This window comes from Fomitiporia mediterranea, assembly GCF_000271605.1.
Source record: "Fomitiporia mediterranea MF3/22 unplaced genomic scaffold FOMMEscaffold_3, whole genome shotgun sequence".
In the NCBI taxonomy this organism is placed as follows: Eukaryota; Fungi; Basidiomycota; class Agaricomycetes; order Hymenochaetales; family Hymenochaetaceae; genus Fomitiporia; species Fomitiporia mediterranea.
Window position 1 is genome coordinate 2337800 of NW_006760388.1, and position 23201 is coordinate 2361000.

General features: G+C 46.8%; 12 protein-coding genes across 12 annotated transcripts; 11 read left to right on the forward strand and 1 right to left on the reverse strand.

The window, feature by feature from the left end:
• Positions 1-139: 139 nt before the first annotated feature.
• FOMMEDRAFT_104244 (YebC-like protein) lies at positions 140-1503 on the forward strand (the record flags this gene model as incomplete). The annotated part of the gene is made up of 9 exons (XM_007263990.1): positions 140-304; positions 364-385; positions 436-474; positions 532-599; positions 650-729; positions 781-846; positions 901-1066; positions 1136-1334; positions 1407-1503. 9 exons carry the CDS (start codon positions 140-142, stop codon positions 1445-1447), a joined length of 846 nt encoding a protein of 281 aa, XP_007264052.1. The 3' UTR covers positions 1448-1503.
• A 112-nt stretch (positions 1504-1615) lies between these two features.
• FOMMEDRAFT_119287 (serine/threonine kinase receptor associated protein) lies at positions 1616-3246 on the forward strand. The gene is made up of 5 exons (XM_007263991.1): positions 1616-2010; positions 2086-2355; positions 2409-2770; positions 2869-2874; positions 2940-3246. The coding sequence occupies exons 1-5, from the start codon at positions 1757-1759 to the stop codon at positions 3023-3025; spliced, it is 978 nt and encodes a 325-aa protein (XP_007264053.1). The 5' UTR covers positions 1616-1756; the 3' UTR covers positions 3026-3246.
• A 176-nt stretch (positions 3247-3422) lies between these two features.
• On the forward strand, positions 3423-4786 carry FOMMEDRAFT_18137 (uncharacterized protein). The gene is made up of 7 exons (XM_007263992.1): positions 3423-3696; positions 3774-3839; positions 3902-3946; positions 4015-4026; positions 4091-4213; positions 4282-4469; positions 4520-4786. The coding sequence occupies exons 1-6, from the start codon at positions 3445-3447 to the stop codon at positions 4453-4455; spliced, it is 672 nt and encodes a 223-aa protein (XP_007264054.1). The 5' UTR covers positions 3423-3444; the 3' UTR covers positions 4456-4469; positions 4520-4786.
• A 226-nt stretch (positions 4787-5012) lies between these two features.
• On the forward strand, positions 5013-6402 carry FOMMEDRAFT_153254 (NAD-binding protein; the record flags this gene model as incomplete). The annotated part of the gene is made up of 5 exons (XM_007263993.1): positions 5013-5723; positions 5879-5926; positions 6018-6097; positions 6164-6313; positions 6369-6402. 5 exons carry the CDS (start codon positions 5013-5015, stop codon positions 6400-6402), a joined length of 1023 nt encoding a protein of 340 aa, XP_007264055.1.
• Positions 6403-6835: 433 nt separating this feature from the next.
• On the forward strand, positions 6836-7301 carry FOMMEDRAFT_153255 (uncharacterized protein; the record flags this gene model as incomplete). The annotated part of the gene is made up of 2 exons (XM_007263994.1): positions 6836-7061; positions 7111-7301. 2 exons carry the CDS (start codon positions 6836-6838, stop codon positions 7299-7301), a joined length of 417 nt encoding a protein of 138 aa, XP_007264056.1.
• A 732-nt stretch (positions 7302-8033) lies between these two features.
• Positions 8034-9833, forward strand: FOMMEDRAFT_18138 (NAD-binding protein). The gene is made up of 5 exons (XM_007263995.1): positions 8034-9038; positions 9203-9250; positions 9338-9417; positions 9484-9633; positions 9689-9833. Exons 1-5 carry the CDS (start codon positions 8316-8318, stop codon positions 9720-9722), a joined length of 1035 nt encoding a protein of 344 aa, XP_007264057.1. The 5' UTR covers positions 8034-8315; the 3' UTR covers positions 9723-9833.
• A 624-nt stretch (positions 9834-10457) lies between these two features.
• Positions 10458-12661, forward strand: FOMMEDRAFT_145266 (uncharacterized protein; the record flags this gene model as incomplete). Its single annotated transcript, XM_007263996.1, has 9 exons — positions 10458-10797; positions 10863-11399; positions 11463-11500; positions 11568-11632; positions 11690-11814; positions 11872-12167; positions 12244-12371; positions 12436-12548; positions 12597-12661. 6 exons carry the CDS (start codon positions 10458-10460, stop codon positions 12027-12029), a joined length of 1263 nt encoding a protein of 420 aa, XP_007264058.1. The 3' UTR covers positions 12030-12167; positions 12244-12371; positions 12436-12548; positions 12597-12661.
• A 1846-nt stretch (positions 12662-14507) lies between these two features.
• Positions 14508-15060, reverse strand: FOMMEDRAFT_77474 (cytochrome bd ubiquinol oxidase; the record flags this gene model as incomplete). Its single annotated transcript, XM_007263997.1, has 4 exons — positions 14508-14603; positions 14660-14779; positions 14829-14857; positions 14916-15060. 4 exons carry the CDS (start codon positions 15058-15060, stop codon positions 14508-14510), a joined length of 390 nt encoding a protein of 129 aa, XP_007264059.1.
• Positions 15061-15255: 195 nt separating this feature from the next.
• FOMMEDRAFT_139224 (nucleoside diphosphate kinase) lies at positions 15256-16130 on the forward strand. Its single transcript, XM_007263998.1, has 5 exons — positions 15256-15345; positions 15408-15522; positions 15581-15733; positions 15789-15879; positions 15936-16130. Exons 1-5 carry the CDS (start codon positions 15310-15312, stop codon positions 15994-15996), a joined length of 456 nt encoding a protein of 151 aa, XP_007264060.1. The 5' UTR covers positions 15256-15309; the 3' UTR covers positions 15997-16130.
• Positions 16131-16354: 224 nt separating this feature from the next.
• FOMMEDRAFT_104262 (uncharacterized protein) lies at positions 16355-18670 on the forward strand. Its single transcript, XM_007263999.1, has 7 exons — positions 16355-16843; positions 16898-16937; positions 16994-17159; positions 17239-17760; positions 17818-17973; positions 18022-18114; positions 18174-18670. The coding sequence occupies exons 1-7, from the start codon at positions 16705-16707 to the stop codon at positions 18507-18509; spliced, it is 1452 nt and encodes a 483-aa protein (XP_007264061.1). The 5' UTR covers positions 16355-16704; the 3' UTR covers positions 18510-18670.
• Positions 18671-18875: 205 nt separating this feature from the next.
• On the forward strand, positions 18876-21223 carry FOMMEDRAFT_79017 (MRS7 family protein; the record flags this gene model as incomplete). Its single annotated transcript, XM_007264000.1, has 8 exons — positions 18876-19301; positions 19368-19511; positions 19570-19704; positions 19759-20232; positions 20299-20491; positions 20580-20728; positions 20791-21064; positions 21129-21223. 8 exons carry the CDS (start codon positions 18876-18878, stop codon positions 21221-21223), a joined length of 1890 nt encoding a protein of 629 aa, XP_007264062.1.
• Positions 21224-21919: 696 nt separating this feature from the next.
• Positions 21920-23195, forward strand: FOMMEDRAFT_26712 (uncharacterized protein; the record flags this gene model as incomplete). Its single annotated transcript, XM_007264001.1, has 8 exons — positions 21920-22095; positions 22159-22255; positions 22316-22412; positions 22477-22678; positions 22744-22772; positions 22848-22886; positions 22950-22985; positions 23089-23195. The coding sequence occupies 8 exons, from the start codon at positions 21920-21922 to the stop codon at positions 23193-23195; spliced, it is 783 nt and encodes a 260-aa protein (XP_007264063.1).
• Between the last annotated feature and the right edge of the window lie 6 nt (positions 23196-23201).

Sequence of the window (23201 nt, forward strand, 5' to 3'; positions counted from 1 at the left end):
ACTATTTCGTTTTGTGAAAATAACGATAATTTTTCCGGGGCTGGGTGAACGGAACATTACGAAGCGAACGATGAACAGATTGAAAATGAAAATTGTGCAGATCGCTGGTCGCGTAAACGCGTGAATTTCATTTCTACACATGCTTTCTACCTTCAGGACCCTTCCTCGTCGTTCTCCCAGTCTTACGCGATGTTTTACACAGACTCACATCTGTGCTTCGGGACACAACAAATGGTCTAAAATCAAGGACAAGAAGGGTGCCGCAGATGTGAAAAAATCTAATGTATACGCAAGGACGGGTCGAGTACGTTTTACCGGCTTTTGGCACTCAAAATACGAATGAATGCTTACACTTCGTTACAGGATGTTATAGTTGCTATTAGAAGTGAGAATGACTGTCAATGTGCATTAGAAAGAGGCTTATAGTGCAAATAGCTGGAGGTTCTGCAGATCCTACCGTAAACCACGCACTAGGTTGGTCGTCTTGTTCTGCACTTGGGAGCTTAGCATCTTATACAGATTAAATTCTAGCAAATGTCTTAAAAGCCGCAAGAGCCGCGGGTGTTCCAAAGGATAACGTTGAAAAGGCTATAGCACGAGTACGTGTCTTGTATTCTTGCATGTCATACGCTAATAATAGTAAATTAAGGCGACGGGGGAGGCAGGAAAAGAAGCTAGTGTGCATGTTGTGCACGAGGCAATGGTTTCTGGAAGTGTTGCCGTTGTAATGTACATCTGTTCTATGTCCATCTTATAACCCACTTATTTATCAGTTTCCAGAGAATCTATGACTGATAATGGAACGCGGACAGTTCACCGACTACGCGAAATATTAAATGATTACGGGTGAGTATTTTCGTCCTATGTTGGATACTACCAGTTTAAATTCGAGTATCCCAGCGGACGCTTTGCCCCTGTCATGTTTATGTTCGATAAAGTCGGGCGTGTGCAAGTTAAGGTACCTGAGACCGATGATCGTGACTCTCAGATAGAAGCTATATTGGAAGCTGCTAGCTCCGCCGGCGGAGAGGACTTTGAGGTCCTTGAAGATTCAAGTATCGTGGAGGTGCGTCGCTCTATCCCAGCAGACAGACGGAGATTTACTCAATCCCCACTGATACTTTCTTGAAAAAAGTATTTCTGTCCTCCGGAATCATTAGAAGCGATGACCAAAGCCATCTCGGTAGTATCGGGGGGTGAGGCTGTGGTTTCCAGCGAATATATCTACCGAGCGAAGGATGCGCCAGGAGAAATCGATGACAGTCTAGAGGAAAATGTCATTGAACTGAAGAACGCGCTGCTCGAAAGACACGGCGATTGCGTGCGCGTCTGGAGTTAGTGCAGTTTACATATTTGTCTTTATGGTTTCTGATTCTGATGCATGACTTGTACTTTTATTGTCTCAGCCACGATCGACCGTAGAATCCAAACAGGGGACGGGGAATAGGAGACAGGAGTCGTTCGTTTGTAGTAGAATAGATAATAAATAATTCCGTAATATCTTCGCCTTCTGTAATGATTGATGGAGGCCACACGTGCCCCGTGCTGAGTTCAAATGCGAAATGCTTGCTGTCTGCCTCGTTGGCCATGATCTAATCCTCCTCACCTCCCGCCCGTGCCCCTCTCGCGTCCTTCACCTTCTCGCCACGACACCCAACACGTCCAGTGCGCAGTGCGCCTCTTCTTCCCATCCTTCCGTTCACGAAGCTCCATTTCCATCAATCATCACTCGCTTCCCTTCCGTTTTCCCAGTCCCATGTCCTACCCAGTCAAGTCTGTCCCCCTCGTTGCGCCAGGGCATACCCGGCCCGTCACTCACCTATCATTCTCCGTCTTGGAAGACGACGGCACGTATCTGCTTGCCTCGAGCTGTAAAGATGGCAATCCTATGATAAGAGATTGGAAGGGTGACTGGATTGGCACGTTCATCGGGCATAAGGGTGCTGTCTGGTCCACAAAATTGTCACTGGACTGTTCAAGAGCAGCTACTGGCAGTGCTGACTTTACCGCGTATGTACTAACGTCATGATATATTGAGTGCTGTCATGGTTCTGGTTCTGACTGTTGTTTGATTCGCGTGTGTAGTAAAATATGGGATGCATATTCCGGCAACGCATTGCATTCTTTTCCTCACAATCATATTGTCCGCAGTGTAGCACTTTCACCATCAGCAGAGAATCTCTTAACCGGCGGTCAGGAGAAGAAAGCTCGAATCTTTGACTTGCAACGACCAGATGCTGCACCAGATTTCTTAGGAGGTGACGCGAACGCGCCCTGTCATGATGGGACAATAAAAAGTGTGGTATGGACAGGCGAAAACATCGGTGTAACGGCTGGCGAGGATGGTTTCATAAAGTAAACTTTTCTTCTGTATGCCTCGTCGTGGTGATTCTTACACGTGTAAATAGATGGTGGGATTTCCGGACCCGGCAAACTATCACTAGTGTCAAGTTCCAGGATCCTATTACCTCAATGGAGCATTCTGTCCAAACGCAACGCATTGTACTGACATCAGGAAGGACGGTAGCATTTATCCCTGCCCTTCCTGCACAGGCAACAACGCACAGTCTTGAATTGCCGTATTCACCTTCGTCTGCATCACTGCATCCAATATTGCAAGATCGATTTGTAACCGGGAATCTAGGTGACCAATGGGTACGTATCCATGGAGCAGTGGATGGCGAGGAGCGAGAAATCTTAAAGGGCCATCATGGTCCTGTGCACTGTATCGAGTATAGCCCGGATGGAGAGATGTTTGCTAGTGGTAGCGGTGAGTCTGAGACTTGTTACACAGTTATCACAATTTGTTGATTAGTACCGTTCTACTTGACTCGTGCGTCTCGGCCTGCCGTGCATCCGTCACCTTAGAGGATGGTAAGTGCTGGCAGCGACCCGTTCCATATATTGAACCAGTGCTGATTTAATGATGATGATTGTAGGTACTATTCGGTTGTGGCAAACGACACCGGGCAAGACGTATGGCTTATGGCAGGGCACAACTAACGGAAACGGAACACTGCACTAATATGAATTACTAATTTCTAATGACTTGTTCACGCATTGTTACATGTAATGGTGTCGGGGCCGACTTGCTAAGTGGGACGGGGACGGGTATGAGGTGTGGTGTGCAGTGTTTGATTGATATCTGGAGAGGGTTGTGGGAAGTATGGTGCATATATGTGTACTATATTCTGTGACGGTCACTGTTTTGCTGGCTAGAAAAAATGGTGGATTTATGAGCATTAACGATATATGATATAATATTAATAATTGGAGCGAATTGAGCAGCGTCGGAACAACACGCACCGCACATGACGTCCACCAGTGACTATTTCCGGACACACGCGCATACGCCGAGTCCGACTCTGACTACAGTCTATCCTAGTACTCTAACCTCTTGCTGATTACCACCACCACCACCACCTTCTCTCATTATAGCATCTAATGCATTTTCACAATTCACAGCCCACACCACCGCCGTCGGACGGCTCAGACACCTCTGATCAGCCAACACAAGTATTTCACCCGTCCTTTGTGCCCAAACCGAGTGGAATACTGGGATCTGCGGCGAGTGGGGCTCATTACTCTGGTGCCAAGGTACATCATAGACGATCAGACGTCCAACGGGCTAGCGGTTCGCGAGATCCGTCTGAACTTACGGAGTCCCATCAGCGGATAATCAGCGACTTGAGTGAGGTGAGCTTTGTCTCAAACACACTGGCCCCCTGAATGAAGACCACGGTTACTGAATGTGTGTATGCGTGTGCGTATAGCTTTACTGTTGTCGACCGACTGCGGAGATCTTTCGTAGGAGCTTCAGGGAAGATGCAGAGTTTGAGGTATGTGTGACTCAAAGTTCCGTATTCCGGACCTTTGCACTAAAATAATTGGCAATGTACAGGACCCGTTAACGTATAGCAAGGGTGTCCAGGAGATTGCGTCACAGGTGCGTAGTGCATTCAAACCGCCACGCACGTTCAACCTAGACTCATTCTCATACCTTGTTTCTCGTAGTGGTATGCACTGGTAGGCTCACGCTCAAGCAAATATCAGCACAAATGTCTCATCCCAATTTCGTAATTCTTCCCAGCCAAAGATATTCGCAAAATCGGAGACACGAGCAAGTCGGGTCCTCTCCTCCACACTGCATCCAAATCGCATCGTCTACTCGCAGACACAGCAATACACGGTGCGATTCTTGGGGACTAAACATGTTTGTCTTCATTTGTTCAATTGCCGACCTCCGTGATCGGGAGTCACTAAACTATTATTATGATTTAGACTGTCAAGTCCATCATAATCGTTAATTTGGATGAGGACGACAAGATTATGAGGCTTGAAGATCAATGGAATGGGGAGGAACCTCCGACGGCTTGGGGATTGGCTACGCTTCGACGATTGAACGGAAGGCTTACGCCGTGGCTTATCCGAGTTCCCAAAGACTTGCGAGAATAAGTCCAACATACGAGGTGTGTGTTCCGCCTGCAGCTACTACAACTTATGCTGACTAAATTGTAAGGTACCAGGAGAACGAGAAACGACGTCTTCATTGTAATTTGTACTTCATTTTGCATAATCTGCTTGGCCGATGGCACATTGCTTCTATAACTTTCATCTGATTTTGATTTTGTTGTTGACCCGTTCTATTCTATGGGATTTGTGTAATTCTAGTTTGTTTGTAGCCATGCATATATGATCCGTGGCACGTCCTTCTATAGGGAGAACTATGTAATTCCGTCCAGGGTGGTTTGTTTCTTTACATATATAATCGACACATGCATTTCTAGCTAGCCTGATATGTGAATAAGAAACTGGAGGATTCAAGGACACGTGTAGATTATCATCCGCTCGCTTTTTGCTACCGAAGGGTCCTCCCCATTGTGCCATCCCAGAATATTGAAATGGACTAGTGCTATTTACTATCTCTGTCTACTTATTGCTCCCATATCCTATATCAAAAAAGACAACGATAATCTTAACTGTTTACTATCACCCAGACACACTAACACACTATGTCCACTCTTCGTGCATCGAGGTCCGTAAGGCCAGCATCGACATGGCTGAGGAACCAAGCATTCGTATCTACACGCCTGACTCTACACGCTGCACGATCATTCGCGTCCACAGCATATAGTCTCGATAGTAAGAATAAGAGGGTACAATCGGTGTCGCCATTAGGCCCACTGGGTGTAGAAGCCGCGCTGAAAGCAGCAAATGACCCATCTTTCAAACCGCGTCCGACGATTCAGAAGGAATTCGACTTGACAGGACGTGTTGCAGTTGTGTCGGGTGGGAACCGCAATTTGGGGCTCGAGATGGCTGAAACGCTCGCCGAGCAAGGTGCTGCTGTTTATTGTCTCGACCTACCTACTCAACCAGGAGAAGAATGGATCGCGACGCGGGATTATGTGAAAAAGATGAATATCAAGGGTGCGAAACTCGAATATGCTAGTGTGGACGTGACGGATCAAAAGGCTGTATGGGATGCTGTTGCGAAGATTGGGGATAAGGAGAAAAGGATGGACGCGTGTGTCGCTGCTGCGGGTATCTTTCAGGAATTCGACTGCCTTGAGTACCCTGCTGAGGAGTTCCAGAAAGTTATGAACGTAAACGTGAATGGTGTTCTGTATACTGCACAAGCGGTGGGACGCCAGATGGTACGCTTTGGTACACCGGGCAGTATCATCCTTATTGCTTCTATGAGTGGGAGCATCACTAACATGGTGAGCTTTTTCTCTCGATATGCAGTGGTCCTAGTGATTTTAGAGAGAGAAAAAATGATGATTGATGAATGATAATGATGGAACTCACTCAATTAATTGTTTCATTTGTTTGTTGCACTATATGCATGTTTACTTATACACCGTTCTTGTTTCAGGGCCATGCGTGGGTAGCATACAATACGAGCAAGTCGGCGGTCATTCAGGTATGTCTGCTTTACATGAAACATCGGCGATTGAATACCTGGGTGTCAGGGATATGTGTGTGCCCTTTTGACTTACTTGACGACTTGACAGATGGGACGTAGTTTGGCCTGTGAGCTAGGCCCGAAGAAAATTAGGGTCAATACATTGTCGCCTGGACATATGTATACGAAGTATGTGATTGATTAAGTGAATGTTTGCAAGATTAATCTCGTTCTAACGTGTAAATCTCTAACAAGTTTGATGGCGGCGTACCTTGACAAGTATCCGGAACTGTTTGAAAAATGGTCGAACTTGAATCCTTTGGGTCGCTTCGGGAGACCGGATGAGTTGCGTGGAGTCGTAGCTTGGCTTGCATCGGACGCTTCTACGTTCTGTACTGGTAGCGAGTGAGTTTACCTCCTCATCTGGATGCAACATTTGGAAGATTAATCGAATTTGCAGCATACTCGTTAGTGGTGGTCACCACTCGTGGTAGAAATAAAGCTGCTTGTGCTTGCTTGTAGTTGGTAGCCCTTGCAGACTTTACGTATTCCTATTCTTGAAATCTCAGCTGGGTAATTGTATTAATATTTTATGGTCCGAATTTCGATATTTGTTTGTGTGAGAGCGAAGCGGGATCGTTAAGTGCATGATTAACGCTAATAGAGGAAGCTGCAACACAAGATGCTGCGTGAATTCAGACAAATGTCTTACTGGTCACGTGATGCAGACAGTTTCGACCGAATTGTGTTTGTCTTCGTAGTGTTGCCTAACTTAAAACTCAGAATGAGGTTTTCTTTGCCAAATTCCAAAATCATGAAAGACTCACTGGTACCGAGTTCTTTTCTGCCAGGAAGCTCAGACTACAATAAAGCACACAGACAATATCTAAGAAGCAACCGACACCGTCTTCCCGAGGACACGTCTAAATGAACTGCGTTTCGTACCTCGGAGAAGAAATGCATGACGAAGTACCCTCCTCCAGCCTATCAAGAGTGTTGGACCTTGTTTTGCTAGATGCTGAGAGGCAGACCGAGGTAGATATGGGGAAATGGAAAGGAACTACCAATGCCGTTCGGACCCGGGAGATAGAACTGAAGAAAGACCTGCCAGACAGGAGACGAAGGAAGGCATTTTGCGTGCCTCAGATTCCTGGTTGGTTGCCGTCATTTACCGAACAATGACAATTTTGACGTTACCTCAGTGGCTTCTGGCTTTAGGTTTAGTAATACTACGGGATATCTGTGCCATGAAACTCAAAGACAACTCGTTCGTTGGAGCCTTACCGAACATGCACGTCATCCAAACGAGACTAACCTTGACGCACACTCCGACTGCGTGGGGATTGACTACGCTTCGACGATTGAACGGAAAGCTCGCGCCGTGACTTCCTAAGGACTTACGAGAATAAATCTAACACATGAGATTGCTGAAGCTGGTACGATTTACTTTTGCTGACTTGACTGTAAGACACCAAGAGAACGAGAAACGACATCTTTCATTTCAATTCGTAATTTATTTTGTATGATCTGCTTGGCCGACGACGCAATGCTTCCGTTCTGTTACTTTCATCTAATTGATTTTGTTATTTACCTATTCTATTCTACGGGATCTGTGTAATTCTAGTTTGCTTGCTTGTACCCATGCGTATATGATTTGTGGCGCGGACTTCTATATGGCGTACTATGTACTTCCATCCAGGGTGGTTTGTTCTTTACATGTAATCGACAAAAAAGTAAATTTCTTGCCCGATGTATGAGAAGGTTCAAGGCCAATGGAGAATCCAGATCGGATATCATATGCCGGATCTCACCGCAGTCTAATGTTAACGAGGGACACAGTGTACATACACTTAGGCTCGATCATAATGAGGCATTAGAAGTTGGACAGCTAATGCATACATTCTATTGACTCACCGCTGAGCTTCCTTTAACCCTTGTCTGCACGATATCGATTAGGTATTACCTCACTACTTGAACCTGGTGAGGCCGCGGATCATGTCCTTTACATCTTGTCTAGTCTAGAAGCTTTCTGAGTGGGCTGTTGTACTTATGCGCGTAATTGTTTACTCACATCTTGGATAGGTGCGCAATGCAATAATAGTAATACATCCGGCTACTTTGTACTGGACGGGGGTTGTGCCGATTTCACATATGACCCCGAACGTAGGTCAGCTGGTCTAGAGTCCATGCCGCTTGGAGGAATAGGCAAGACGGTTCCTCCAGTTGGTCTGTCTCACGGGCTAGTCAATGTTATTTACTACCAGTCATATTTGTCTACTTATTGCTCCCATATCTCATATCAGCGAAGGCGACGATAAACTTAGCTGCTTACTTGACAGTGTTCTCATACTCATATCAAAGCAAAGACGACGATAGACTCGGCTGCTTACTATCACCTTGACACACTATGTCCGCTCTTCGTGCATCGAGGTTCGTAAGGCCAACGACGTCGTTGTCGTCATTGCACCTACGGAATCAGACGATCGTGTGTGGGGGCTTTGGTCTACGTGCTACACGGTCATTCGCGTCTACAGCGTGTAGACTTGACAAGAATAATAAGAGGGTGCAATCAGTGTCACCATTAGGCCCACTAGGCGTAGAAGCTGCACTAAAAGCAGCAAATGATCCATCTTTCAAGCCGCGTCCGACGATTCAGAAGGAATTCGATCTGACGGGGCGTGTTGCGGTCGTTTCGGGCGGGAACCGCGGTTTGGGACTCGAGATGGCTGAAACTCTCTGCGAACAAGGTGCAACTGTTTATTGTCTCGACTTACCTAGTCAACCAGGAAAAGAATGGAGTGCGACGCGAGATTATGTGAAAAAGATGAACGTTAAGGGTGCGAAGCTCGAATATGCTAGTGTGGACGTGACGGACCAAAAGGCTGTATGGGACGCTGTTGCGAAGATTGGTGATAAGGAGAAACGGATGGACGCGTGCGTTGCTGCTGCGGGTATCCTTCAAGGATTCGATTGCCTTGAGTACCCTGCTGAGGAGTTCCAGAAAGTTATGAATGTAAACGTGCATGGTGTTCTGTACACTGCACAAGCGGTGGGTCGTCAGATGACCCGCTTTGGTACACCGGGCAGTATCATCCTTATTGCTTCTATGAGTGGGAGCATCACTAATAGGGTGAGTTTTTTCTCTCAATGTGCAGTGGTCATAGTGGTGGTAAAAAAAATGATGATTGATGAATGATAAAATGATGAATGATAATGATGGAATTCACTCAATTAATTGTTTCGTTTATTTGTTGCTCTGTATGCATATTTACTTATACACCATTCTTGTTTCAGGACCATGCGTGGGTAGCGTACAATACGAGTAAGTCGGCGGTCATTCAGGTATGTCTGCTTTACACGAAACATCGGCGATTGAATATCGGGTCTCGAGGATGTGCCTTCTGACTTGACGACTTGACAACTCGACAGATGGGACGTAGTATGGCCTGTGAACTAGGCCCGAAGAGAATTAGGGTCAATACATTGTCGCCTGGACATATCTATACGAAGTACGGTTTTGATTAATTGTGTATTTGGAACGTTAATTTCGTTCTGACATGTAAATTTTGAACAAGTATGACAGCGGCGTACCTTGACAAGTATCCGGAATTGTTTGACAAATGGTCGAACTTGAATCCTTTGGGTCGTTTGGGGAGACCGGATGAGTTACGAGGAGTCGTAGCTTGGCTTGCATCGGATGCTTCTACGTTCTGTACTGGTAGCGAGTGAGTTTGCTTTGTCATCTGGAAGTAACGTTTGGAAACTAAATCAAACTTGCAGCATACTCGTTAGTGGTGGTCACCACTCGTGGTAGAAATAAAGCTGCTTGTGCTTGCTTGTAGTTGTAGCCCTTGCAGACTTTACGTTTTCCTATCTTGAGGTCTCTGCTGGGTAATTGTATTAATATTGTATGGTTCTGATTTCGATACCTTTTCTCGAGAGAGTGAAGCGGGATCGTTAAATACATGATTGGCGCAAAAAAAAACCAGTTCACTTGGGTGAATATGAAAACATCCTCCCTTAGTCACGTGACACATACAATTTCGACTCAGTGTCACCCACCGAATCATTGCATTTGTCTTCATACTGTAACTTAGAGTACGAGTGGAAACTGGCCAGTTTGCCACATTGAGGTTATCCACGTGGGTTACCCATGAGGATAACCACGAGGGGAACTGAAACAGGAAAAATACCGTGTGGTGAACTGTATTAAGTAACATATAAGTTGTACAAAAAAAGAAAAACAAGGGAATAAAGTATACAATTATGTTTGTACAAGTCCTCTCCTCTAGAGAGGTTGAAATACAACATCTACTGTTTGTTAACCCTACCAAATTCTTGCATTTTCTGAGAAAATTTACTATTTTAGGTATATTACGTAATACATTTAACTGTAATTGACAACGTTGGAAACTGCCCTGCTAGTTTTCCACATGTGGTTATCCACGTGTGGGAAACCCTTAAAACAGTTTCCACTCGTACTCTAAGTATTATTACTGTTGCCTAACATATAACTCGGAGCGAAGCTTTCTTCGCCAAATTCCAAATCATGGAGGAGTCACTGGGGCCGGGTTCTCTTCTTCCAGGAAGCCCAGACTACAATAAGGCACGCAAGCAATACCTAAGAAGCAATCGACACCGTCCTCCCGAGGACACGTCTAAATGGACTGCCTTTCGTACCTCGGAGAAGAAATTTATGACGAGGTACCCCTCTCCAGACCTTTCAGAAGTGCTGGACCTTGCTTTGCTAGATGCTGAGAGGCAGACTGAGGTAGATATGGGGAAATGGAAAGGAGCTACCGATGCCGTTCGGACCCGGGAGATAGAACTGAAGAAAGACGTGCCAGACAGGAGACGAAGGAGGGCATTTTGCGTGCCTCAGATTCCTGGTTGGTTGCCGTCATTTACCGAACAATGACAATTTTGACGTTACCTCAATGGCTTCTGGCTTTAGGTTTAGTAATACTACCTGGTTATCTGTGCCATGAAACTCAAAGACAACTCGTTCGCTGGAGTCTTACCGAACATGCACGTCATCCAAACGAGACTAACCTCGACGCACACTACGATATCCCGAAAGAAGGGCTCTGGGATGTACACGTTCGATCAGACAAGCGAGTCATCCCGCTGCGGAGAAATGATTCGACCATTTTTGCAAATTCACCAGCTAAGGATCAACAGCAACGCGAGTCTTTGTCTCAGACGAATTTGCCACCTAAATTGTCACCAAGGTCGGGCTTAGCCACGACGTCCGAGCTTATCACGAAACTTAGATGGGCAAATATTGGATGGTTTTACAATTGGGGGTCAAAAAAGTATGAATTCAATAGAGGAAAAATAGAAGTCGGAGAACCCGTAAGGTCAATCTGTAAAGAAGTTGTTAGATCAATTGACTGGACAAATGTGTTTGTCGGAGCCTCTTCTTCTTCTGAAGAGCAATCTAGGTGGAGTGAAACTGGTCCAGACTGGGAGAGCTGGGACATGACTTATGGTACGAAACCCAATACTTGACATCGGACAAATAGCATAGTCTGATGCGACCATCTTCATGCAGAGCCCGACGCTGGTATCGTCAATTTTTACCAGTACAAGGTAAAACAAAATCACGAGCTTTCCATACTTGCTCCATGATAACAAGTTAGCAATGCGCATTTTATAGGATACGTTGATGGGACATGTTGATCGGGCAGAAGTCTGTGCCACCTCGCCTCTCGTCTCCTTGTCGTACGTCATTCTTTGACACACCGATATCTCCACCTATCATTTCACGGAATTTTGTAGCTTGGGAAACGCAGCTGTGTTCTTGATCGGTGGTCCCACTAGGGACCAAGAACCGGTGGCGATTCTGCTGAGATCCGGGGATGCCATTGTGATGGCTGGTCCGGCTTGCAGAAGAGTCTACCACGGTAAGCTACCTAGAGGTAAAACTTAATGATTAAAAAAATTGACTGTACATCCTAAAGGCGTCCCCAGGGTTCTCGAAGGGACGTTACCTGAGCGTCTTGACATACGATCATGTCCAGGTTCTGACTGGGCGATCTACAGTCGTTACCTTCAAAGCACGCGTATCAACGTGAACGTGAGGCAGGTGTTTCCCAAGGGCTTTGACCCGTCGCAATAGGCATAGAATGTCACTAGCACACGCATACTCGTCAAGGCCTGCTTAAATTTTCATCATTGTGATGGGGACAACAATGATGCCATCGTGAACTATCAGAGAGCAGTGTTTGTGAATTGATGCAAATGTATGTGGTTTACACTGTGTCAATTGTAAACGGGCGCGGGGTTATTAGCGCAAAAAGGCAAATCGTTGACTGTAAAGGCTTGGTCCTTACATGCCGAATTGCCCAAAATTATGTGTGAATATTGATTAATCATCCTTGTGGAGTTCCTCTAAAGCTTTTTTTCTCCGTTCCTGACGAATTTTCGACTCTTCGGCATTCCGTCTTGTCCGTTCAAAACGCTACAGAGCATCAGAAAAATGTCAGCAGAATGCCTGAAACGAAAACATTAAATTTAACATTTACCTCCTTCCGCAGACACATATTCAACTCATTTTTAATGTCGTTACACCCTCCGAAGTATTTTGCCCAGAATTTACCGTGGCATTGTTCCAGAGCCTCGATAAGACCCTTACAAACTGATAGAGCGTCAGATTAAGTTTGAAGTCCAGACGTGAAACATGTACCAATAGTCTTGTCTGTGAGTTGTTGGTGCATCTCACGTTGCTGTTCTGTGTTCACAGGCCAGCGTCGAGGTGGTAGACCACAGTGACCACAGTGTCACCACACGGAGACGAAGTTCGCATGATTATCACGTAAGCCGTCACTCACGAAGATGAAACGTGACCTAACGCGCCTAGTACCATATCCTTATTATCCTAGCGCCCACAACTACACAGCTCCTGGCTCGTTGCTGCTTTTCTTACTCAGATATCACCGCCGCTTTTTCTCTCTGGGCCGAAATCACCTGCGAAGCTCTTCGGGCGTCTTTAAGATCGTCAAACAGTGTGGCTTGGCTTCTTGATTCAATGGAGACACAATAAACACTAATTGACTATTTATCGAAATGACTCTACTTGAGGCATTGCTTTCGGATCAAGTTACTTGCGAGTTTGTCCTTGCATAGTGTCCTCGGAGCATCCTCTGAAACGTCCAACGTGTTTTCTGAGTCGAGCTCTTTTGGCCTTGTTTACTTGTTTGGCCATCAGCCTAATAATCATAATGTCGGCGAGTCGGAGAGCGACTCTCCAACTACACCCCTGAACCACAAGTGGAGAAGGCGGAAGTTTACTTCCGTTCTATTGGTTTGAAAGATTGACTCACAGTTATGGGTATCGCCTACTTGTAGTCGGTAGAGGCTGAACGCAACAGGATTGAAATGGATATTCTCAGTGATTCTCAAGCAAAAACATAGCAACTGCATGGCCGGTCAACTCGATCAGGTCGGAGTACTCTGTGATCATATTCGTCGACGAAACGAAGCAATGTTGCGCTGGTAGGTCGCTTGGCACCCTGCAACTGCGCTTAATTGAGTTATCGCCTTGTCCGCTGTCGACGGACAGGCCATAGGTCCCTATCCTCACAGTGGACAAAGTGTGGTGCCCACACGGCATGTGCTGCACCCGTACCGGGCCATAGAAACGAACTCCTGTAAAAGGGAATTCCCGACACGGCTTCTCGGAACGGGGATCTCGATGGAACCCTGCCTCTTCTGTTGTCCTTGACGCGCGGCTGGTGGCGGACTGTTTCGATGTCGTTCTTCACTGGAAAGTACGCGCTATGGATACCGCCTCAACTCAGATGTGATAGGATCTCGGTGTTACCAGGTTTTGGCTCCCCTCTGTTATTGATACTGCCTTTTCGTTGTTTGTCTCAGGCGATACCCTACTCAGACAATTTCCGAACTGTACTTTGAGTATAAAGCGGATCCCTCCATGGCTTTGACTTCATAGCAAACACACAACAATTCTTCAGTGTAAAGTCCTCCTATCCTGCAACTTTCAGAAATGTCGGGTCCCACAACCTATGTACACCTGAACCCTGACATGATTGCACAGAGGGGTGGTATTGCCTCTCGCAACCGAGCCTGTCAAAATTGCAAGGATAAAAAGCTACGAGTATGTAATTATCTTTGGCTATGGATCACCATTGGGTTGACCTATTTGTCTGCTTTTCTAGTGCGACAAAGACGAGAGAGGCGGATCGTGCTCAAACTGTGTCAAGAAAGGGCTGCCGTGCAGTAATGCTTGAGTGAGTTGACTACCTTGCAAGCTATTCCCCCGAATAACGGCGCAAATTATTTTAGGCATGCGAGCACTCTCTGAGCGATTTCTACATTTTGATGTGGTGTGCGGATTATTTGAAGACCGATGCATCATGCGAGCACAGTCAATTTGAGGCAATGTGTTCTCACCAGTTTACTCTTTGATATTGCAACCTATGCATTCTATGTTTGATAATGTGATAATTGTCCAGTTTTCCTTCACACTGTCCCGTTTGAATGTGCATTGACGAACAGTTGGCAAGTAGTTTGCGTATTATTTGAATAATAGGTCACGAAGGTAGCCTAATCTATGACGTGATCATATTGACCGAATTTATCGCTTCCTCTGGACCTGAACGTTGTCCCACTTTGCCCTCTCCATATCCTCCTTCCACACTTCCTCGACATGAGGCCGCAGGTACCGCACGTCCTGGTATTAATAGACTTCCTCAGCCTCTGACCTACAGAAAACCAGTAGAAACGTACCTCCTCAGGTTTTATCCAGTGTTCCTTCGACAAATTCCTATGGAGCACGCTAGCTTGGGAAGCAACACGGAAACGGTGGTTGCGGTCATAAGCCTCCCGTTCTGACAAACGACCAAGAGCCTGCAGCAAATGTCAATTCTGGATAGCGGTGTCACAATGAGTTGCCCACCTTTTGGACGTCATCGCGTTCCTCGAGAACTGTAAGGACGAAGCCAGTTGAGCATCATGGAGTGTTGCGTGGAGATGGCACACTTACGCAAGTCGTCATACTTCAGGCCAATCTGTCTGTAGCCAGCGATTTGTGCATACCAGTCCGCGAAAGGCTTGAACCAGCGATAAAGGGTGCGAGACTTTTGAATTTGAGGCGCGAACGATATCCCCAATGGACTGAAAATTGCCATTTTTTGCGGGTCGAATGAGTTGTAAAGACGAGACTGCTGAGTTGAGTGCAGACAAATGGGTGAAGTCGGATTGGGAGTTTGGGACTGTTTGGCAGGCGATTATATAATTTTTATTTACATAAACAAGCAACTGACTGCCACGCGAGGTCAAAGCAACCCTGATAAAAATCAGCCATCCTGTTTTCAGTGCTGCAATTCTTCCTTCTCCTATCTTCACTCTTCATCTCACTCTGCAATCCTTCTTACACCATGTCCAAAAGCGAACAGACTTTCATCATGGTCAAGGTAATGCTTTGATCTCGCATCTGCCTTCTGAAGCAGCTGTTGACACGCATATATACTTGTAGCCCGACGGTGTCCAACGTAACCTAGTTGGCCCAATCATCTCGCGTTTTGAGCAACGCGGTTTCAAGCTTGTCGCAATGAAGATGGTCCACGCAACGCCTGAGCACCTGGAGAAACGTAAGTTGACGTGACAAATCCCTTTATACTGAGTGGTAATTATAATCGATGAACGTAGACTACGAGGATCTTAAGGGCAAGCCCTTCTTCCCTGGTTTGATCAAGTACATGGCTGCTGGACCGGTCGTAGCCATGGTTTGGGAAGGCCTCGATGCTGTTAAGACTGGCCGTGCAATGCTCGGCGCGACAAACCCACTTGCATCTTCTCCGGGTTAGTGTTTTCACATCTCTCTCTGCCATCATGAAGGTTCTGAAAGCAAACTTAGGCACCATCCGTGGTGACTATGCTCTTGCTGTCGGCCGGAACATCTGCCATGGCTCTGATTCGGTTGAAAGCGCGAAAAAGGAGATCGCCCAGTGGGTTTTAATTTTTCATATATATGCGCTTATATGCTCACCATTAATTTGTATAGCTGGTTCCCAGACGGAATCATTCAGTACAGGCTTGTCGCTGAAGACATTATTTTTGAGTAAATGAGGGAGAAAATAGCAGCATATCTCTTTTTTGGCGTGTTACAATTCGACAGGGTTCTGAGTACGAGCTGAAGTGTCATATAGAATTTGTGCAAATAGAAAATATAATCGCATGAGTCAATCTTACCGAATTTTAGCATCAATAGCCCTTGGTATGCGTCATAAATTGGCTTTTATACTATCCGTCCTCTGAAAATATCGATATCCTTCCGAAAGGCGTCTTAATCGAGGTTTCGCGTCGATCTTCACAGCCTCAACAGTCCTCCTTGGCAAGACTCCACGACTAAATCTGGTCCAACCATCGTCTCACTGGTCATACTAGTATTCTAAAATTCCGTGAGTAGGAATTCACAGCATGGGAACTTCGAGACCTTTTTCTGCAAAGTTTCGTTGGACCGTGAGGAGACCGTGGAACCAATGTCAGTGATGGCAACATTCGCCCCGATGCATGGCGCACGCTCTCTATGCACTAAGGTCATCCCGAGCTCTGCTGCGCTTCTTTCGCACTATCAGACAAGCGCGGCACACAGCCCATATGCAAGAAAGCGTTCTCAGTTGAAACGGTGATACTCATTCTTAAGAGCCGGTCGCCATATATAAGCTACAATACTCATGTGGGCGCGCCGGCACTCGGACAACCTCATTCACAGTATGCGCCCGACCTGAGTATTGTCACCGGGACCTGTTTCTCTTTGGTCCTCTTCCTTCATGATCTTACGCTTGTCTCTTGCCTTTCTGTTTTGTCTCTCGTTTATTTTCTTGTCTTCCGCGGAAAATGTCCAGGGCGACAACTTCTGTAGCGAGTTAATGTGCGTAACTGCTTTCGTGAATTCCAGCACGATTACATGTGAGTTAGTCACTGTCACCACGAGGTATCCAGTTCTAAGGAAACTTTTTTCAGATCAATTGACTGCATTGAATCAGCTAGGATGGATGGCTGTGTACGACTGCTCCGCGAAATTTTATTCGGTATCCACTCACCTTATGGTCTCTTCAGTGGCTTTGGGATGCAGATGGCGGACGCGAAAATGGTCATCATGTGGCCCAATTTCGACGGCAGTGTGTCGCTGTCTCAAAGAACTGCTACAGGAGAAGTAGAACCTAACCCGGATCCAAATCCCCCTCGTATTGCAACTATATTCAATCCTTTGACTAATTCAAATGTGAGCAGACATTTCGGTTGAATGTCAAACTTGACCCCGTCTGACTTACTCTACCTGGGACTTGCCTCTTACTGCACAGCGCCTCGCATTCACCGTTCCTAAGGATGACACAGTTCAGCAAAATGCCATTTGGGCTCTGGGTGTTGCCAATCCTATGTCAGCTTCTGTGGATGTGACCCTGGAATTACACCTCGATTCAGGGAACTTTACATTGAACTTGTCCAATCATATCAATACGGAAGACATTCCAGCTCTGAATCCCGAATCGTCTAGTATGCTTCCTACTGACACTCCCAATTCTGGTTCTTCAGCATCGTCACCTCCCGAATCCGGCGAGGGTACCACCTCTGGCGAAGAGCCTTTCGAGACGTTCGAGAGGCTCATCATTGCTCATGCTGTCCTTTCGGCCGCGGGTTTCTTGGTGATTTTGCCAGCAGGAGCTCTCATCGCGCGCTGGGGGCGAACTTTCTCAGAGAATTGGTTTTACTATCACTGGATGACACAAGTTGTTTTCAGTATTCCGGTGGTTGTAACGGGGTGGGCGTTAGGTCCTTTGTCTGTCGCCGCTCAAGGCGGGGTTCACGCTAACGATTCCCATAAGGTATTTAAGAAATGCTTGGACCTTTCGTAGGTTTTAAGACTCACACGTTAATAATAGGTGTTAGGCATTTTGCTTTTCCCTATGTACTTGATCCAATTATGCTTCGGAACATTTATCCACTTCCGTAAACCCGCTTATCCAAAACGACACCCGCCACGACATATTGCGCATGGATTACTGGGTATGACAATTGTTGCGCTTGCATTCTACCAGGTGAGATGACATGGATCAGCACAGTTCTCATGACTAAAGCTCGTGTAGGTTAGGACAGGGTTGACGGTGGACTGGACTACAGCTACGGCCCTTCCGATCAATCTCGATATTTTCTCAAATCTCTGGATTGCATGGGTGGTAGTGAGTAGACTTTGGATTATTATGCACGAGCTGTCTGAACTCACTCCTGCCATTCTAAGTTTATTCCTGTCATATATGTCATGGGCTTTCTATTGCTCCCGCGACAAGTTAAATATGAGCGGGATCTACCGCCGCCGTATTCGCCTGGAGTGACGGTACATGAGGGAAATAACGGAGCTGGTGTTAGGCATCTCTTAGGACTTGAACCGGTGGACGATGGCACGCACGACCTTTTCTCTGAGGACGTCACACGCAATGCGGGAGAAAGAAGGAGATCGAGCAGTCCGAATTCTGGTGGGATAGAAATGCGAGAAGTTCCGAATGAACGTCGAACACCCCTTTCTCTTGCTAGTTCTCAACTAGCATCTCCTTCACCGTCAAGCAGGACAGTTTAAAGTGACCTTTATTTTATTTTGCACGTTTTCTTTCCCTTTTATCTTTTGTGTTGATTGGATCGGATTTTCTTGGCAGTTTCCGGAAATTACAATATTTCTTCCTTCACACATGTATCGAGATTCTCTTGCTTATCGTGTAGCTGTATCGCGATGACAATATTAAAATGTTTTATGTTTTCAAAAGCACATTGGGGTTCGGCTGGCTGACTGACTACGCGGGTCATCGGCATTCAGCGGCTTTCGGCGCGTGCTTATGACGCGCGTAGGCGAAAGCACAAGACTCTCATTTTCTTTCCTTTCCAGACTCTACGTGCTGCATTGAGATTACATCTAAGTCGATGCGTACTTGTCTGTTCTCTTGACCGAATGTCTGTATGGTTACCTCGGCGACCGCCGTCTGCAGCTCCCTTTTGTCTGCGGTCGCTTGGAACACACTACCGTGTTCTTCATGTGCTAGCTTTGCGTAACCAGCACCAAATTTTCGCTCAGACGGGCGCGCTTCAAGTGTACCATGTCGCTGCTCCTGCTATTAGATGGCAGAGTACGAAGGGACCGCCAAGTTCGGGACCAGGAGAAACACGCGTCGCTACAGAAGGCGCTCCAACTGCGGTAGCGTCAAAAGAGGGTGCCGTGAAGGAACCGTTGGGTACACGCATTTGGAAGAAGGTCAAACATGAGGCTGCTCACTATTGGAATGGGTCAAAGCTTCTCGTGTCAGAGGTCCGGATTTCTGCAAGGCTGCAGTGGAAAATTCTCCATGGGGAGGCATTGACAAGGCGAGAAAGACGTCAGGTACGCTACTTAACTGTGACGTTGCTGTCTAGGCATCGCTGAGCATGTTTCTCTTGATACATTTAGCTTAAAAGAACGACGACTGATCTTTTGCGCTTGATTCCTTTCTCTGTTTTTGTGATTGTACCGTTCATGGAGTTTTTACTTCCTGTCGCTCTTAAGCTTTTCCCGAATATGCTTCCTTCAACATTTGAGGATAAATTTGCTGCGGTATGTATAATGCACGATGTGGTATTTGTCAGACTTGGGATTCTCATTTCAAAATTAGGAAGAGAAGCAAAGGAAGTTACTCCGGGTCCGTTTGGAAATGGCGAAGTTCCTTCAGGAAACTGTCAGAGAATCCGGTTTGAAGGCTAATGCACATATTGTCGGAAGCGATGCGTTCAAGGAGTTTTTCCGCAAGGTGAAGGATGATCACTTGTAGTCATCGTTGGCATTGGCTGAAGGATCCTTCTAGGTCCGTGCGACAGGAGAATCCCCCTCAACTACCGATATCGTTAACGTCGCCAAACTCTTTGACGATGATCTCACTCTGGACAACCTGTCACGGCCTCAGCTTGTCTCCTTGTGCCGTTACATGGGCCTTAACGCTTTTGGCACTGATAACTTCCTCCGAGGTGCCATCAGGGCAAGACTAACACAGCTTCGTCGCGATGATCAGGCCATTGACATGGAGGGGATCGACTCTTTGTCCACAGCAGAGCTTCAGCAGGCTTGCCAATCCCGCGGTATCCGAACCATAGGTGCTTCTCCTGCACGCCTGCGGTCTGAGCTTTCCACCTGGATTAAACTTCATCTCCATAACCGTGTCTCTGGAGTCTTACTCATCCTCGGCAGGGCTTTCTATTTCGACAGAAAGCCGGGCGAGACCGAAGAAGACTTCACTATCAAGAGTCTGGAAAGTGTCCTGAGCAGTCTTCCTGATAACTTGGTGCGCGGCTTTTAAAGGGCTTTGTTCGATCGCCGGATTACTGACTGTGCCTTTAGCTCAATGAAGCCGAGCTTGAGGTGGACTCCGATAAGGCCAGCTACAAGCAGAAGCTGGAGGTTCTCCAACAGCAGGAAGAACTCATTGAGGACGAAGAGGAACAGGAGACCAAGGAGGAGGAAGCACGTCGTGCGAAGCGAGAAGCGGAGGAACGTACGAAGCGTGAAGAAGAGGTGGCTATGGCTGAATCCCTATTGCCGGAGTCTGAGGTGAGTGTCGGATGCTGTTCTCCTGCTGCACATGTTTTATTCATGTCAATATTACTTCGAAGCTTCGCGCAACCGAAGCAGCCGCTGCTGAAGGACAGGATGCACGTATGACGACGGAACAACTGGCGGAGCTTGCTGAGGCGCTTTCCGTTCTTTCTGCCAAGTCAAGTGTGCTCAAAGAACGAGATGAATTGCGCGCACTCATGGAAGAAAATAGGAGCGCCGAAGAGGTCAGTCCCCCCCCCCCCCCAAACACCCCTTTGTATTGAATGCATGCTGACTGTCCTCGCAGGACACACCGCTCGTTAAGCGTATCCGTAGTATGATCACAAAAATTGATGCGCAACTTTCGGAGTACGATGCCAAGGTCGGAAATTCATTGCAAATGATCTCTTGTGACCCGCAGGGTCGCATTTCCGTAGAGGACTTGCATAAGGCATTAAAAGTCATCAAGCACCAGCCAGACGAAGATGTCGGACACGCAGTTATTCAAAAACTTGATGTGGACAAGGATGGATATGTGGAGCTTGAGCACGTGCTCGGGCTCGTGAGGGAAGAAGGTCTCGGTATGTATCCATTCTGATTCGCGGTTCCATATTTACCCAGGAACTCAATTGAACTTTGGAATAGGAATCGTTATAGACAACGAGGCGCAGAATCTAATCGGTCAAGGCAAGGAACTTAAGGCGTCCAAGCCTAGGAAAGAGGATATCGTACAAGAGTAGCATTATAGAGTTTTTCTTCCGTACGTTAAAGCCCGAATAAATTAATTTGCATCCCGAAGCGGCCCGCCTACATTCCCCGTGATATCGCGAATTTCTACGATTGCAACGAAGGTACGACCTGCCTCAAATACTCACAAGTTCTAATCTTGGTCCAATTATCAGTGCTCATGTGAGCACTGATATAGATGCAATCGTATTCAATGTGCACTTCTTTCGGCATCCATAGTATTCCGCATGCTATTTCGATCACCCCAGTGCGACTTCCGTACCATCTGGTCCTCCCTCGTTGGTGAATCTAGTCGTTTCCGAATCTAAGCGTGTAGCCAAAGGAACTAAATTGCGGCGTCCCGTGGGGTCCTGACATCCCAGAGCGGCTGAGCTAGTGGAAATGCAGCAAGGGGTCACGGATGTACGAGCGATCTTTGAACGGCATCCATACCTAAAAGTTCGCACAGAAATTCCCAAGTTGGTTGAAAAATCAGTCATTCGTCTCAATTATTCTGAGGCTTAAAGTGGAGGCCCACGGAAGGCCGTCGCTCCCCCATACCTACCTCCCCGCGGTGTTTAAGTCCAATCCTCCTACCTTGTCCCCGCGCCCCGCAGCTCACTCCGCACTCAAGTCTCTCGGCAGCCCGCTCTTCGGCTTTTCTTCGACTCAAACCCAAGGAAGAACACCGACGCATGAAAGAGAAGACAATGTCCGACACGAAGCACGGCGATTTTGAGCACATCTCGCACGGGAATCAGTTGCCGAGGCAGCTGACGACTGTTACGCTTACGGCTGAGCAGTTCGAAAGCCTGTACCTTCAACCACGCAACAGCGCAGGAACTAAGAATGCGCTCGTGGGCAAGGTAGGAAATCCGACACCCTTGTAAGTGTCCAATAACCTGCACCTGCATAGAAGAAGCGTCAGATGATTAAAGATATCTGAAAGGGGTGTCTCTGCTTTCTTACTTGCGCATATGCCGTTGTCAATGGACCTTTTGAACTTCCAAGGAGCAACCGCTGCTTCTAGCGTGGCGATGCTTGGTGTATGTACCGATGCTTAAACCTAGGCTGTGAGCTTAATGATAATGGATTTCATAAAATAGTCATTTTACGCTTGCGCGGGGATAGGACTTTACCTTGCTTGCATAATGGAATGGCTGATCGGGAACACCTTCCCGTGTGTCGTCTTTGGTACCTTTGGTGAGTTCTTTAGAGAGTTTAATACTCTATATGACGTGAATCTGAGCCTGATCGCCTTCTGTAGGCGGCTTCTGGATTTCATATGCCATCAATGTTCAGCCCACACTCCAGCTCGCGGCAAGCTTTGCGCCTGCCTCAGACGTGTCAAACGGCATAACCGCGGCTGCAGCCGGCGCAGCGACTCCTCAGTATAATGCTGGTCTAGGATTATATTTCACAGTGTGGGGGATTATGTGCGCGATTTATTTCCTTGCATCGCTGCGAACGTAAGTTGGCATCACTCTTGCAAGAGCATTAGTTCCCAAGATCTGAATATTTTTAACCTTTTTAGGAATGTTCCATTTGCCGTGATATTCGCAAGTGAGTCATGAAAACGTAATATCGAGAAGCTGTTGGGATACGAATGAACTTATCCACGCACCTTGCACCGTTTAGGCCTTGTATTTGCGTTCGAGTTAATAGCTGCGGCATACTGTAAGAGGATTCTATTTTCGACGTATACAGTGGAATCTCATTCGCTGACGTGACACAATGCAGTCCACACTGGTCAGGGTCGCCTCGAGCTCGCTGCGCGTGAGTTCAAAGTGGGTGGAGCCTTTGCCTTTATTGTATCATTGGTGGGTTATGCGATGCGTAGTTGCTTTGCTGTGACTTGACTTGACTGGCATTTGACTAGTGCGGTATCTGGATCGATGTATCCCTTCTGTGCGCAGCTGTGGGAATGCCCTTCCGAATCCCGCTGATCGACTTATCGAATCTGGGCCATCGCAACAAGTCGGTTGAAAATGG